Genomic DNA, 14,628 nt, shown 5'->3' on the forward strand with positions numbered 1-14,628 from the left:
TCCACAAGTTTATTACGGTCTGAGAAGCTGTGCTTCTGCAATGCCCTCTGCCGCCCCAGAGGCTCCCCGTTCGCCCTGCAGACCGGCAGCATCGCTGCCATCAGGACCGGCGTGCCCAGCCTGCGTGGCCCGGCACCAGCTGGAACAGAGCAGGAGCTAAATGTGCTGATGGGCAAAGAACATCTTGTGCAAGGGCCAGAGAAGATCAGCTCACCCCCAAGACACTGAAAAGCAGTTTCTAGGGCGGGCAGAAAGCCTTGAGAACACAAGCAGCACAGTCTGGTGGTAACTGCAGAGCGACAAGAGGCGGGCAGCTCTGCACAAGGGTGCCTGCTGTTGGCCTTGGCGAGGTGTACCTGCGCGCTGGGCTGGTGGGCACAGCAGCATCCAAAGGCTCCTGCTTGGGAAAGGCTTGGAGAAATGCAGGGCTACCTGCCACAGAGCCCAGGCCTGGGGTTCTGTCTCCAGTTCTGCTCCCTTCCTGAGCTCCCCAAAGGAGGCAGGGGAGCGTCCCCAGCACGGGAGCCCAGTTCCCCCACGTCAGAGAGGCTGGGTTTGCTGGCAGGCAGCAGCACCCCAGAGCACTGGGCAGGGCGGGCAGCAGGCAGAGCTGCATGGCTGGGGAGCCCCAGAGCTACAGCCAGCCCCATGCACAAACGTGCACGAACCAGCTTTACAAAACACAATGTGAGATCATGTTTGAGGCTCACTTGGCTCTTCTGAAACTACAGACTTCAGAAGTTACCTGCTTTGCCTTTGCACGCTGCTTTCCAAGCCACACTGCTCAGGCTCCCTCCATCTCTCCAGACTTTCCTCAGTAACAGCCGGGCCTGGAAACAGTGCTGTGAAGAAGCTGGGGAGGACAGTCACTTGCTGACAGGAGCCAGAGTTTTCCGTGCCCAGCCAAGGTAGCACCATGACAGAGCTCAGCCATGCTGCAGACTGACAGAAATGGGCAGCTCTGGGCTCTCTGCTTCCCCCAGCCCATGCCAGAAGATGGTTTCCCCGTGCTCTCCCTCCCACAGCTCAGCAGGGTGACAGCTCCAAAGCCACCACCTCTAAGCACCATCTAATGCTGCTGGACCCCTTCCACCATCCCTTGCCCTCTGGGGTCCTTTCTTTTGCATCTGTAAGGTATGAGCATAAGAAATGACTAATTACTTTTGCAGCTCTGCCCTACAGAAGCAAGCTCCTCTACCTCCTCAGGACAGGTCATGCCCTGACAACCATCTGGCTGCTTGATTGCTCCAGACACCTCTTGGGACTCTGCAGACAGCGCAGGCTCCAGGGCATGAGGAGACAAGCAGTTGCTGAGTAGCTATGGGGTGAAGCAGATTTCAACCCCCTGCCCCAGGCTGAGCGAGCGGCAGCATGCTCTTGGTGCCTGGGAAACCCAAAGAGAAGACTGTGCAAGGAAGAGGGGTGCTTGCGTGACAGCACCTGCTCACACATGTGTGCAAAGGAATGCACCCATGTGCACACGCCTATGCACCGCATTGGGGCTTCCTGCAGCCTTACCGCAAGGCAGCATAGTATGTGCTGATAGGACCTCCCCAAAGAGCCGTGTCCATGGAAAGGATGTTCTTGGGGCTCTTCAGGGCTTCATCCAAGACATCTGGCCACACTGCTCCAGCAGCCGTGCCTGACACCCAGGGACCTGGCTGGACCCTCCTTCCCTCCTGTCCACAGCTACAAAACCAGCAGAGATGAATGTCCCCCTTCAAGCCCAAAGCAGGTGAGCTCAAGTCACTCCGTGGAGCAGAGGACACCCAGCAAATGTACTGAAACCATTAGGTCTGCTCAAACCTGACCTGGTGCCAGCCCTGTCCCTGGCCAGGCTGGTGAGCTTGGCTGAGCAGAGCATCCCCTGCACACCTCTCGGGGAGGGTGAGCCAAGCAGACAGATGTGGCTGCAGCCCCTCAGGAAAAGCCTCCTCCAAAACTGCGCCCACTCAGAGCATTCCCACCCTGACTATTGTTATGGGAATGGCTGGAAAATGTCAGCAGGGCGCTGGGTGCGGGTGGGGGGTCAGGAAAAAGGAAAAACAGATGATTAGATTTTTTTTTAAATCAGCCAATAAATTATATTAACTTTTCCATTGACCTTTTGTCGGGTCACATTATCAGACTGGTGAATGTGGTTCATGAAGATAGTATTATGCTCAGATTTCAAACTGTGCAGAAAGTGCATCCCAAGCAATACGCCAAAATGGAAACACTGGCTCTGCCGGAGGGGTGTGCTGCTCGTTACCCTCCTGAGGAAGGCCAGATCCAGCACCTACAAATATTATATATATTATTAAAAAGGTCTGGTTCCCAGGGAGGCTGGGGATTTCATAAGGTCTGGCTTTGTCAGTGGTGCCATTTAGTGCTTTCTTCTTGAGATTGTTGTGGCACTGGAGCTGCCTGCGGAGGGACTGGCTTGCAGCAAGCAGCCGAGATCGCCTTCCTGCCCGTGCTTGGCCAGCGAGCCATGGTGCAGACAGCTGGGAACGGGCAGCTTTCCTCGGCCAGGGCATGAACACTGGCCTTGCATCACGGTGCTGCCTTTAGGACGGGATAACATTCAAAGCACGGGAGGGAAGAGGGTGTGAGGGTGCAGCTACGTGCATTAGGTGCCTGCAAGGGTAAGGGCGAGTGCTGATGGTCCTGGCTGCCCCAGCCTCAGGCAGGGCATACCAGGTGTTGGCAGGACTGCAGTATTGTGCCGCATCGCGTGGGCTCCGTATCACGAAGCCGGCGACAACAGCTTCTTCTGCAGGCATAGCACCTTCCAGGAGTGCCAGCAAGGAGCAGGGAGCGTGCTGGCCCGCAGGAGCCAGCGTGACCTTGCTGTCCTCTGGGCTGTCCCAGTCCTCGGGGCTCAGAGAGCTGCTTTGCCCCTTGGACTGCAGCCCTGGCACAGACAGAGGCCTCCTCTCACCCACTGCCAGCCCAGCAAGGCCAAAATTAGCCTCCCCTGCGTGTGTGCCGGGTAGAAGAGCCACAATTGTATCTCAGGAAAGCATTATTGTACTCCATGAGCCCTATCTTATCAGGGAAAGGAGAATGGGACTTTGACATATTGCCTCTGTTGCGGCCAGGGTAAGCACATGATTTTCGGTAATCGCCCACCCTGGCCGCAGCAACACCACCGCCACTATTGTTCCCGGCCCCAACGCTGCACCGTGCGGGGTCTGGGCAGCTGCGACCTCCCGAAGGCGAGAGAGCATGGGGGGCCCTGGCCCCGCTCACTTTGGCTGCGCCCTGTACATTGTGTCTGCAGGTGGGAATGCGGTTGAAGTTAGGTTGATCCCTTTGTCGGGAGCCTTCAAGTGCTGATAAGGTGACATCACCCGCCGGGAGCAGGGACTTGAACTCTTTTGCAAGGGGAGATGGTTATCAGCGGGCTCTGGCAGGGCTGCGCTCCCTCTTCAGCCCCGCAGCTGGAAGCAGAGCCACCCTCCGAGCCTCTGACACGATAGGAAGGGTTTGTTTTGCTTTGCACAATGGCTGCTCAGATCCTGTCCAACAGCAGCGCAAGAGTGGTGCGGGGCACTTCAAAAGCAGTCAGTCAGCTTCACACTGCCATGGCACGAAGGACCCAGTGCAGCCAGTGGCCGTCCTGACCATCTCAGGGACTCTCAGCCTGACCACAGGGACAGCTCAGTGCCTGAAACACCAGTTGCAGCAGGAGACACGTTGTTCCCAGCCCCAGGGCAAAGAAGTTCATCGCCTGAAGAGCTTATGTCATCTCACCGGGAAGCCCAAGAGCAGCCCACAAGCCCACCTCTGCCTGCAGAGCATCCCTGCAGGGAGGAGAGCAGGTCACTCCTGCCATCTCTCCACTCCCTGCTGCTGCAAGGCTGCCTAGGGACCCTCCCCAGCAGGGCTGGGAGGGCCAAGAGAACCTCTTGAGTGGGTCCAGACACCCCACAAACCACGTCCCCTGGCAGAGCAGGGAGCAGCGGGTGCTCAGCTCACCTCTGCTGCAAGCCACAAGGCAGGAAAGACCCCAAAGGCAACTGTGACAGCCATGGGGACAGCCAGCACAAGCCTGCAATGATGTCCCACGGGGGACGCCTGGCTGGCATGCTCAGCCACTTGCCTGGGAGAGGTAACAGCATAGGGGCCATGCCAGGTGCATGCAGCCAACCTCATTGTGCGACTGCTTGTGCAACACGTGGCTGCAGCAGGTCTGGCCTGGCAGCAGTGCTGGGAATGCACCAGTGTGCTCTGTGTTGGGAAGAGCTCTTCATCTCCCTAAGTATGACTATGGTTGCTGGCGAGGTGATCTCCTTCAGAGGTGCTGGTGCCAGTGGTAGCTCCCCAAATATCCCAGCAGAAGCAGCCAACAAGGACTACAGGGAGTGGGCAGAGAGGTTACAGCAAATGGGGCTGCACAGGTGTGCAACGCCTGCCCGGTCTTATGGTGCTTTGTGCCCTTCTTTGGTCTGCTGTCGGGTCCTGCTCCCCAAGGTAGGATGAAGAGACAGACTGCCAGATGCTGCAAGCATCACCACCATCTGACCAGAGCTGCTGCTGTCCTGATTCCTGCACATCTCCCTATGCCTACAGCTCAGTCCTCCACTTGCCAGAGCTGGGCCATCAGTGTAAAACCAAAGGGGAAAAAAAACAGGTGGACTGAATACAAAATCTGAAAGGGCTGAGAACACTGATCTCCCCTTGCTGCACCCCGGGGCAGAGAGCAAGTGTAGCCCCTGCAGAGGTGCAAACCACGGTAATGTGTGATGTGCCCCAGCCCCAGCACCCTCCCACACAGCTTCTCCTTTCACCTAAGTCCCTGCAGCCTGCAACAACCCTTCCCACAGCCTGAGCAAATGCCATCGTGCCCCTTTGCAGCTCCCATCCTGGGAACCCCCACCAGGCACAGCACCCATCCCGCTGTTGTCTGAAGTTCAACTGTTAATGATGGGACACAAAAGCAGCCCTTGGGGCAGACCAGAGACTCGCTTCTGGGGCCAAAGCAGAGCAGGGCAGTGCAGGGTGACCTCCTGCAGCCTGCCCTGCTGCTCCCAGTGGCCACAGCCCAGGGGCTTCCTGAGCTGGAGGGGCAGCCCTGGCCTGCCTCCCTGATCTATGCTCATCATTCATCCCAGTCTCACTGCCCAAAATAGCCCACAATGATTTCCGCAGTTAATTTGGGCCTGCTCTGAGCCTGCAGGCTGTAATCTGAACTCATCTGGGGCTGGCTTCATTTCAGACCTCCCTGTCCCCGTGCTCTGAGACACAGCAGAGGCACTTGTCCTTTCCTTTCCTCTGCTACCCCAATGGTACCCACCCCATCACATCCCCTCTTCGGGACAGGACACCTTTTCAGAGGCTCATCTCCATCCTTACTCAGATCCCATCCGTGCCCCTTGCTCCTCTTCTTGTGGCCTACGTAGCTCCAAGCGCTCTGGAGGGGGGGATGCCCAGCACTATACACACACCAGCATAGCGCAGATTTCCCTGCAGCCCTTGCCCTAGCAGCTCCCACACAGCACTGCGCTCCCACAACCAGCCTCCTCTACGGCAGCAGCTAATCCTGCTCCCAGCCCTGCCGGCGTGGACACGCTCTCTGTCCCTGTCCCCACCACTCTGACATGTAATATCACCTGTCACTCTGTCCCCCAGCCACTCAGCAGCGCTAGACCCTTTCAACACGTTCTGCCACCAGCTTTGGGATGTTCATACACCCAATAATTATGTATCACTGGCAAATCTTGGGGCCTCGCTTTTCTCAGCTCTTCCAGAGTATTTAAAATAAGATTTCTCTAGTCAGTGTGTAAACGAAGGACACGGATGGTCCCATGGCATGGAGCAGGAGCGGGCCAGGTTACCTGTTGCTTCAAGACTCATTGCAAAGCACCACAAACACTGCTGCCCGCTGCGCGCCCATGCAACAGCCACGCACAGCGGCTGCGCCCCGCCGGCTCCGGAGATCCCAGCTCATGCAGACATCATCCTGTGCTTTAGAAAGCAGCTGAGGTGCCCACCCCACCGTCTGCAGCGGAGACTTTTGTTTCACTTTGGGTTATCTTATCGCCATAGGAAAGGCAATACAGCAGAAGAATTTCCTTTCCTTTATGTTTCCAGCCTTTCCATTGTCTGGCGTCTGGATTTCTGAGCCTTGCCACTCAGCAGTTCACTGGGGCCTTTGGAAACTTGAATGCAGGCACTTCTTATCAGCAGGAGCTCTGCAAAGGCTCCTTTTGCTGCTGCAGGCAAACCAGGCAGGGTCTGGCCACCCCAGCGCCCCATCCTCAGCCTGCTAAGCCTCACCCTGTTAAGGAGCTGTGCATTTTCCACTGCCTGAGGCAAACGCCAGCTCAGCCATTCACCTGGAGATATGGCAGTGCCAGGCAGCATGGCTTGATGAGAATTTCACCATGGTGTTGAAACACTACGGTCTCCTGTTTCTTTCTTCCTTCCAGTTTATTTAGCCAGAGCAGAATCCAGAAGCCAGGGGAGGATGCATGCCCTTGGGAAGGAGGGACAGCTACAAGCCACCAGCACCTCAGAAAAGACCGTGGGAGACATCATCAGCCCAGGGCTATAGCAAAGGCTCTTTCCCTGATGTGCTCCTTGTAGGAGCCACCACCACCCACCCTGAGGCAAAGAGCTAAGCTCCAGCTGCAGGGAACAAACCAGCCCCAGTGTTTCTCTCCACTGCTCTCCTGTGCAGAAAGCTCTTCTCTTTCCCTGTCCTCTGTACCAGAGATGAGCAGGAGAGCAGCCAAGCAGGTCCCCAAGCCCCCATCCTGGATCTTCTTGCTCCAGCTGAGTGTCCAGGCCACCCAGGGCTTCCCCACCCAGCATCCCAGGGCTGGGCAGCAGGGTATAACACGTGGGTTTGAAAGATAGAGGAGGTTTGAGACAAAGCAGTACTTCATGTGCAATAAATCCATCAGCGTAGGCTGCAGGGTCCTGGGGATCCCCGCGCTGCAGCTGCAGCCTCACCAGTGCCCACGTGGCCCAAGGCGCTTGAACACGCTCAGCCCTGTGAATGCAAACTGGCTGCTCCCTCCTGACCTTTGCACTGTCTCCTACATTTCTGCAGCTTCCTCTGGTCTGCACCACACACATTTTGAGGCACAAAATCATCCCAGGGCAAGAAATTCACCTCCCCATCGCAGGAATCAGCAGCAGTCTCCTTTACAGCAGCCAGCACCTGCAAGGCAGACCACGAGCAATGGGTCAGTCCCCCACGTACAGCACTTAAGACATGTATAACCTTCCAGGTGGGTTTCTGTCTCGCTCGTCCCTGGCTCGCGGTGCTAGTGTTCAGCAGTCAGGGATGACTGGGAAGCGTGGCAGCCACCAGTGGGGACTGTCCCTGTCTCCTACCGTGCTGGGCAGATCAACAGGCTTCAACTCCAGAGTCTGCAGAGCATGACTGGCCAGGGCTTGTAACCCCCAATGCTGAGGAAAACACCAGCCCAACCAAAAGTGGAGACTGCTGGGCTTAAACCCAGCCACGATGCTGTACCCCTTCCTCAGCCCCAATTCCAAGAAGTGCAGCCAACAGAGAGAGAGAGAGAGCCAACAGAGTCGGAGAAGGGGGACCCCCACACCCCTTTGCAGCAGGACAAGGGTGAAAGGAGGTGCTGGAAGCTGTCACCGTTCCACTGAGGCAGTGCTCCAGGCACAGTATGGCATGGCAGCCTGTGATGGCAGCCCAGAGCTTATCACCTTTCCCAGGGGAGCCCTGAGGAAGCACCTTCTGCCGTTTACTGCTTGCTCAGCCAGGGGGACGGGTGCTCGGGGCGTCTCGGAGGGGCTGCATGTTGTCCAAAGGTGCCCGGGCACAGCACAGAGCAAGGCTGAGCAGCAGGGCTGGGCTGGCTCCACCGCACTGTCGCATCTTCAAAGTCCCACTGTGAAAAGCAAGGAGCAGGCAGTGGCACAGCCGGGTGCGAGGGAGCCCTGGGCAGCACTGGGCCTCCACCGCCTCCTTCCAGAAAGGGGAACTGGCTATATTTGAAACTAGAAAGCATTTGCTTCTCCCTTTCTTCACAACAACACAAGCAAAGCTCAAAGCAGAACAACACTGGTTTCCATTTTTCTCATGCATTTCCCACCCAGGCGCTCTGAGGAGAGGGCTCACAAGCACATCAGGTGGTGGCCGAGTGAGACATGGCATGTGTCAAGAGAGGGAGAATCCCTTTTCCCTGGGACCCCCCCCCAGCAACAGTTCCTGAGCATCCCCCCATGCTGCCATGAGCCCAGCAGTTCTGAGAGCCACCAAGCAGAGACAACTCTTGCTAAGAACTCTGAAGCCCCAGCTGAAGCTCAGGCTGGTTTACCGACACCGGCCAACACAAAGGGGATCCGCAGGGGCTTCCAGCTTCCCTTTGCTCTGTGCAGGCAGCAAAAGCCTGGCTGGACTGTGGGAACTTTCTGTCAGGGACACAACGATGTTTCTGTTTCTTTGCCTCAGTTGCTATGACTCCCAAATGACGAGGGTCTGGGGATCAGAGGGGGACATTTCCAGGAGAACAAACCCAAGTCTGCTCCACCTAGCAAGCACAGCCCTCCAGCCCTGACACCACCCACAGGACAGACCCTTTTCCCACAGCCGCAGCAAGAAAAAACACTGGGGCAGAGTTCCTCTGACTCAGGAGCAGTTTCTTTTCCTCTTGTCCTCACCATGACCTCTCATGTCCCAAGATGTCTTGGGCACCTCAGGCATTTAGCCCTGAGAGATCATACTCTGAGGTACCCTGGGGAGCTGCTCCCTGCCTCTCTCCCAGCAGCCCAGTGATATTTTTCCCCAGTATTTTTGCTGCAAAAGGAAATTAAAATAAAAAGAAAAGGAAAACAACTCAGGAAAAAAGCTGGAGTAGAGCCACCACACAGTGGGGGTGATAGAGTACAATGTCGGGTAGAAGAACCTGCTGAGGCCAGGCAATGGCGTAGAGCTCACAGGAGCAGCGAAAGAGCTGTGAGCAGATGGGGAAGAAGAAAAAAAAGCTGGGTCTTACTTTAAGCAACGGTGTTTCAGGACAACCAGGAAAGAGCTGCTTAACTTCACAGAAACAGCCCGAGAGGCCCTGGACACAGCTCCTCACTTGCCAGGGCAAGAGCCGCTTTTGCCACCGTGATCCTCTTGACCACCTCCTTGGGCAGGCTTCTGGGATAGCTAGTTCGTGTCCCACTCTGCAGGGGTGCGTGAGGGGGGAGTCCCTGGGGACCTGCCCCTCTGCTGGGATCCCCAACTGGAACAGGACCCAACGCTGCTGGGCTGGGGACACCCGCCTGTGCGGCCAGGGCTGCTCTCCCTCTGCCTTGGAAAGGCCGGCCCCTAACGGCAGGAGGGAAGGATTTCAGCCTCCTCCAGAGAAGCAACGAAGTATTTTTTGGAACAGGCAGCGACTGCAGAAAGCTGGCGAGATGCACACATGGCAGCCCCTTGCTGCGGGACTCCCTGGTGCAAAAGTCAGCATCCCACCGATCCTGGAGCTGAGACGTCAGGAAAAGATCAGAGACACCTGACCCCGACGGCCACACGGCGGGGTCTGCAGGGGGACGACGGGAAAAGGACTCTTTGGTGTAAAGCTGGCTCTGCCAAGCTGAGGGGAGCGAGGGTCGGACATCACCTGCCATGGACTGCAGCGTTAGAAGAGCCACAGCACCCCACAGCAGAGCGGCTCAGGGATTTGCAGCTGGTGAGCGCATTCTGGCATCCCTCACTTGCTCACCCGTGACGCCTCCATTTTCAGGGATAGAGTAAAAAATATTGCTCTCCCCCAAAACAGGCTCTGCAAAGCTCGTTTTCTAGTAGACGGGTGGCCTAGGCAGCAGCTCTGACGTGCAATGGTGAGTCCTGTGTGTGAAGAACAGCCCCAGCCTTCTGGACCTCCAGGGCAGAACTGGGGCCAGTGTTGCACCAGGGCGACCTGAACTGAAACTCTTGCAGCCAACAGCAGCAGCCTGAGTGGAAAAAGCCCTTAGGATAAACTAAGCAAGACTACCAGGAGGTAGCAGGGAAGCTCTAAAGGTACAAGTCTTGCTCCTCTCCTGATAATAAAACTCCACTAACTAGGAGGCAGAGAAGGGCCAATGTAACACCACCCAGAGGGGCCCTGTGAAATCCCCTCATTTCACAGTAGCTTCTCTTCAAGATCACATCAGCTACAGCTCGGAGGAAAAACACTAGTGCTCTTTGAGAGTGGGACAGCCAGGAGCTCACCCTGGTTCCAGCCTTTTCAGGAGCAGCCGTGGATGGGCATTCCCCAGGCGGGCAGGCAAGGCTGCGAGCAGGGCTGGCACGCTTGTGCGAGTGGATGCAGAGGTGCTGTGGAGGTTCACCCGTGCCTTGACAGAACAAGCTAGTCTCCACACTCCTTTTCTGAGCTCTGCTCTACAGAGCAGCCTGTGCGCCTCAGCAGCATCCTGGGCATTGCTTTGGGATGGACCTGTCCAAACAGGGCTCTAGACCTGTTCCCAGCACCAGGGCTGTCACCATATAGGGTGGACACCTTAACGTACACGCTGCAGTAGGGCAAAGCCCCAAGAGAGAAGAAACAGCATCTAAAGAGCCAGGAGCAGGCACTGACCTCGAGCTCCGAGTTGACGGAGGCAGCATCAGAAGAGCTGGGTGACGAGAGCCCCGTGCGCAGGGCTGGGAGCGGGGGGCAAGCAGGGGGCTGCGGTGGCACGGGGCCTGCTGCACCCATCTGTGCATCCCTGGGCAGCCTCGCCACACTGTGACCAGTCTGAGAGGTGACAGAAAGCAAGAGGAGGACATCAAAGGGAGACATCACTGGGGAAAGCACCGAAACCCAGCAGCCCCGGTACATGCACAGCACCTCGGGGCTCACATTGCAACAGCATCTGCAAGCTGCTTGCAGGACAGCAAGGCAGATGCATCCACTCCCCACCACCCCCAAATCTGGGCATACACCCTACAGTCATCCACAGAGAGCCCATTCTCCGCCAGAGGGGTGAGAGCATCCCCGACCTCCTCAGATCCTGCGCCAACCCAGGGGGGTGCACTGGCAGCCTCTCACCTGCTGCACCAGCCTGATCATCAGGTCTAAGCAGTGGCTGGTTGTCACCATTCTGGGCGCAGACCTGGGTTTTGGAAACATATTAAGTGGGGCCCAGTTCGTAGCCTGCAAAGGAGAGTGAGCCACGTCAGCCACGACTAGGAGAGCTGCGCCTGCACAGCACGCATCCCCATCCAACAGTAGCGTCACTCCAGCCACACCACAAACAGGAGACCCGGGTGGGTGCAGGACAGTGTTGAGCTGACACATCTGGATCCTGCAGCCAGGCCCTCCCCACCTTCCACAGGGTACGGGGAGGGGCAAGGGACCCCCACCAGCCTCCCCCCCTTGCAGCAATGGGGCTCAGGGAGCATCCAGGGGCTGCACACCAGTGCCAAGCTGCTCCCAGGTCAGCATAGCAGGAAAACGCGTGTGGTCCTGTGGCGAGGGTGATGTTCCCAGTGCCAGCCATGCCCTGAAGCATGCTGACCCTCCTCTGTGTGGTCTCTGTCCCCTCCTCTGTGTGGCCCCGGCCCCCAGCATCCCTCCACCCTCCCCTGGGGTGGCAGAGCAGTAACACTGCTGAGCAGGGCAGCTCTCCTTTCCACTCTTCAACCAAAGAGAGAAAGAAAACCTCTTCTTCCACTGCTCTTCTGTCACCTTCCTCTCCATCTCCAGCCAGGGGGGCCCAAGCATCAGGGACCTCTGGTACAAGCCGCTGGCCCACCTGGCTCTTGGCCATGCAGGTGAGGAAGAGGAGCTGAGCCCCCATTAAGGGTATTTCTGGAGCGACAGCAGAGCCCGCTCTCCCCACCCAGGCACCGAGGTCAGGAGAGGTGCCGTGCCCCATCCTCTTCCATGTGCCAGCTGAGAGCCCTGGGAGAGGAGCTGGAAAAGGATACGACCACATCCAGTGCAGCCGAGCCCAGGGCAATCAGGAGCCAGGGCAGGGCCCTCAGGACGTGCGCAGGCTGCTGGCTGTAGGTGACAATCGCTGCTGCGTAGAGGACGCTGGCTGCGGCCGAGCAGAGGGTGGCCCACAGCCGCCTCCACTGGCGTGGCTTCCCCCTGCACTGAGCCACCCAGAGACTGCTTTGGAGCCACGGACCCCGTCCCCCGCTGGGGACACTGCCGCAGCAGGCACGGGGACCCTGCAACCCCCTGGGAAGGGGGCTGCTATGCCAAACCCTGCGGCTTCCCCAAGGACTGAACAGTCGGCAGGGGCTGTGCAGGGGGCATGGGCAGCCTGCATCCTCCCAAAGCTTTGCAACGGGATGCAGGAGTTACTGTCATGGCTGGGGAACCCTGCCTGGGACTGGGGGACATAAGGGCAGCCATGCCCAGCAGACACTTACTGCTCTGGAGAGCGCGGGGATCCTGGCCGTGAGGGCAACAAAGGCAGAGAGCAGCCCCAGGACAAAGCCCAGCGCTTCCCTGTTGTCCTGAGGGAGGGAGAAGAAACAGGAGAAGCAGGGGAACCCCTTCACAGCCTGCCCAGAGAAGGGGTCTGGAGAGAGCCCAGCACACACGTCCCAGCAGAAGCCCTGTCCTCACTGCCCCCACCAGCCGCTCCAGGCACCCCCCGATGACCCCAGGGACTTCACCCCCCCTCCTGCCGTGGTGTGCAGGGGCTGCCTCTCCCAGCTGGGGTGGGTCCTGGGGGACCAAAGAGCACCCCTGGACCAGCCTTGGGCACGTCAGGGACACGAAGCCCTGGGACGCAGAGACGCCAGCTTGGGCAGCCCCAAGGCTGCTAAAAGGGAAAATGCAACTGAACCCGCCAGCGCTCAGAGCCTGGCAGCTGCCTGTGCCCACCCGGCCCTGGGGGGGACGAGGAGGGGGCAGCTCACCTCGAACACTGCCCCGAGCAGCCTCCGCCGGGCTCCCTTCAGCTGCCCCCCGGAGGGCCGGGGGCCTGGCACCAGCAGCGACCTGCCAGCACCCACAGACAGGGGCAGGGTGAGGGCGAGCAGACCACCCTGCAGCCGCCGCCACCTCCTCCTCCGGCGGGGCAGACCTGCATGGGACACGGGCTCGCTTTCAGGGCATCATCCTTGGAGACAGGTTTTCCCCCTCCTGCCCTCGTGGGCTGCACTGGGTCCCCCACTCCTTACCTGTCCTGGGGGCCACCCAGCCACCCCCTGCTTGCCCAGGGTGCCATGCCACCACCCCAGGTGGGTGCTGCTGTCCCCAAGGTACCTGTGCCGGGCTGCCCAGACGGGGGCACACGGCACTCCCCAAAACCCTCGGCTCGGAGCAGGTTGCCGCCAACCTGCACCGATGGCAAGGAGGGGTATACCTGCACAAACCTGCTGTCTTATGGGACTCAGGCGGGCACAGGGGAAAGAGGGTGAGCAGGAAGCGGACGACGTCAGCCGTGGCCATGTAGGCGCTTGTGAGGATCTGGGGAGAGACACGACGACGGCACAGGGAGGCTGAACCTCCCCAAAATGCAAAACCTCAGGCAGCAGCTCACAGCCCCCCACAATGGCTGCGTTTGCCATGCCACCTTGAGCCAGGCTGCCAAAATCCTCCCCCCTCCAGGCCCAGCACCCCAGGGCAGCAGAGTAGCACCTCTGCCAGGCAGGCGAGAGTCCCACGGCTGCAGCAGAGGGTGGGCAGGGTGCAGGGGGGGTCCCTACCCTGCCACACAGAGCCTTGCCCACCTGGATGCCGAGCTGGCTGGCGAGCAGCGCCCCAACCGTGTTGCAGACGTGGCCCAGGAAGCTGTACAGGAGGCAGAGGACGGACGGCTGCCGATGGCCCTGCCCCGGGCACTCGCAGGACAGCCTAGGGCAGAGGGACAGGCTGCTCCAGCGGGATTTCGGAGCAGAGCAGCCCCACAGCCCAGCCCAGCCCCGTGGAGTTACAGGGAGCGGGCGGCGATCCAGCACAGCGCAGCCAGCATCCAGAGCCCCCAGGACACGCAGCTCGGCTCCCCAGCCAGGCAAGCCACTGGCCAGGCGGCAGAGTCACTGTGCCCCGTGGCCAGCATCCCCGGCATGGCTGGCTCTGAGCGCCCCTGGGCAGGCAGTGCCACCACAGGCTGCCAGCACCGCCCCACAGGTGCGGCACCCAGCACCACCCTCTGTCCACAGTACAGCACCCAGCAGCTCCCCAGGGTAGAAAGCACCGCACGCTGCCGGGAAAAGACTCCTGGATGGACTAGGGCTCCCTAAACTGGGCACAAGAGACCTGGAGAAGAATGGCAGCTCCTGCCCTGCAGGGAGAATTGTAGTTCATGATGCAAGCACAAGGTATCATAAAAAGGGCAGTTCAGCTTTAAACCATATTCCCAAACTGGCTCTGTGTTTCTGCTGCAGGTATCAGTGCAGCAGGTAACGACATGAGCCAGGAAAATGAACTGCTTGCATTACGAAGCAAAGCCCCCTAAAAGGGGAAGCAGACCGCTGGATTGCTGAAAGTGCTGTGGATCCCAAAGAACAAACGAGCCGCTTGCAGCCCACACACTCCCTCTACATGCACAAGGCGCTTTAAGAAAACAGCACTCACAAATGGAAACTTGCCTTCTGCAGAAAGCAACAGGAGCAGCCGAGAGAGAGGTTCATTCAGCAGGTGGCTAGGGCGAAGCACAATGTCCCCTTTGTGCAGGCTCTCCACAACAGAGCAGTCCCCACATTGCCTCACGCCTGCC

General features: G+C 58.7%; 1 protein-coding gene across 1 annotated transcript; it reads right to left on the reverse strand.

Moving 5' to 3' along the window:
• Positions 1–7,712: 7,712 nt before the first annotated feature.
• TMEM44 (transmembrane protein 44) lies at positions 7,713–13,977 on the reverse strand. The gene is made up of 10 exons (XM_075033247.1): positions 13,844–13,977; positions 13,640–13,763; positions 13,283–13,376; positions 12,824–12,990; positions 12,329–12,463; positions 11,876–12,046; positions 11,608–11,733; positions 10,995–11,099; positions 10,542–10,700; positions 7,713–7,859 (listed from the first exon to the last, which is right to left on the reverse strand). The coding sequence occupies exons 1-10, from the start codon at positions 13,975–13,977 to the stop codon at positions 7,713–7,715; spliced, it is 1,362 nt and encodes a 453-aa protein (XP_074889348.1).
• Between the last annotated feature and the right edge of the window lie 651 nt (positions 13,978–14,628).

Source organism: Buteo buteo, chromosome 7, assembly GCF_964188355.1.
Source record: "Buteo buteo chromosome 7, bButBut1.hap1.1, whole genome shotgun sequence".
NCBI classification, from domain to species: domain Eukaryota; kingdom Metazoa; phylum Chordata; class Aves; order Accipitriformes; family Accipitridae; genus Buteo; species Buteo buteo.

Bases quoted from the DNA above. Each gene is read 5' to 3' on its own strand.
- TMEM44 (XM_075033247.1), bottom strand. From the start codon at position 13,977: ATGCCGGGGATGCTGGCCACGGGGCACAGTGACTCTGCCGCCTGGCCA. The intron at 12,991-13,282 runs GTTTGTGCAGGT...TGTCCCATGCAG, and splicing joins TGAGTCCCATAAGACAGCAG to GTCTGCCCCGCCGGAGGAGG. The intron at 7,860-10,541 runs GTCAGTGCCTGC...TGCTTTTCACAG, and splicing joins CCGTCAACTCGGAGCTCGAG to TGGGACTTTGAAGATGCGAC.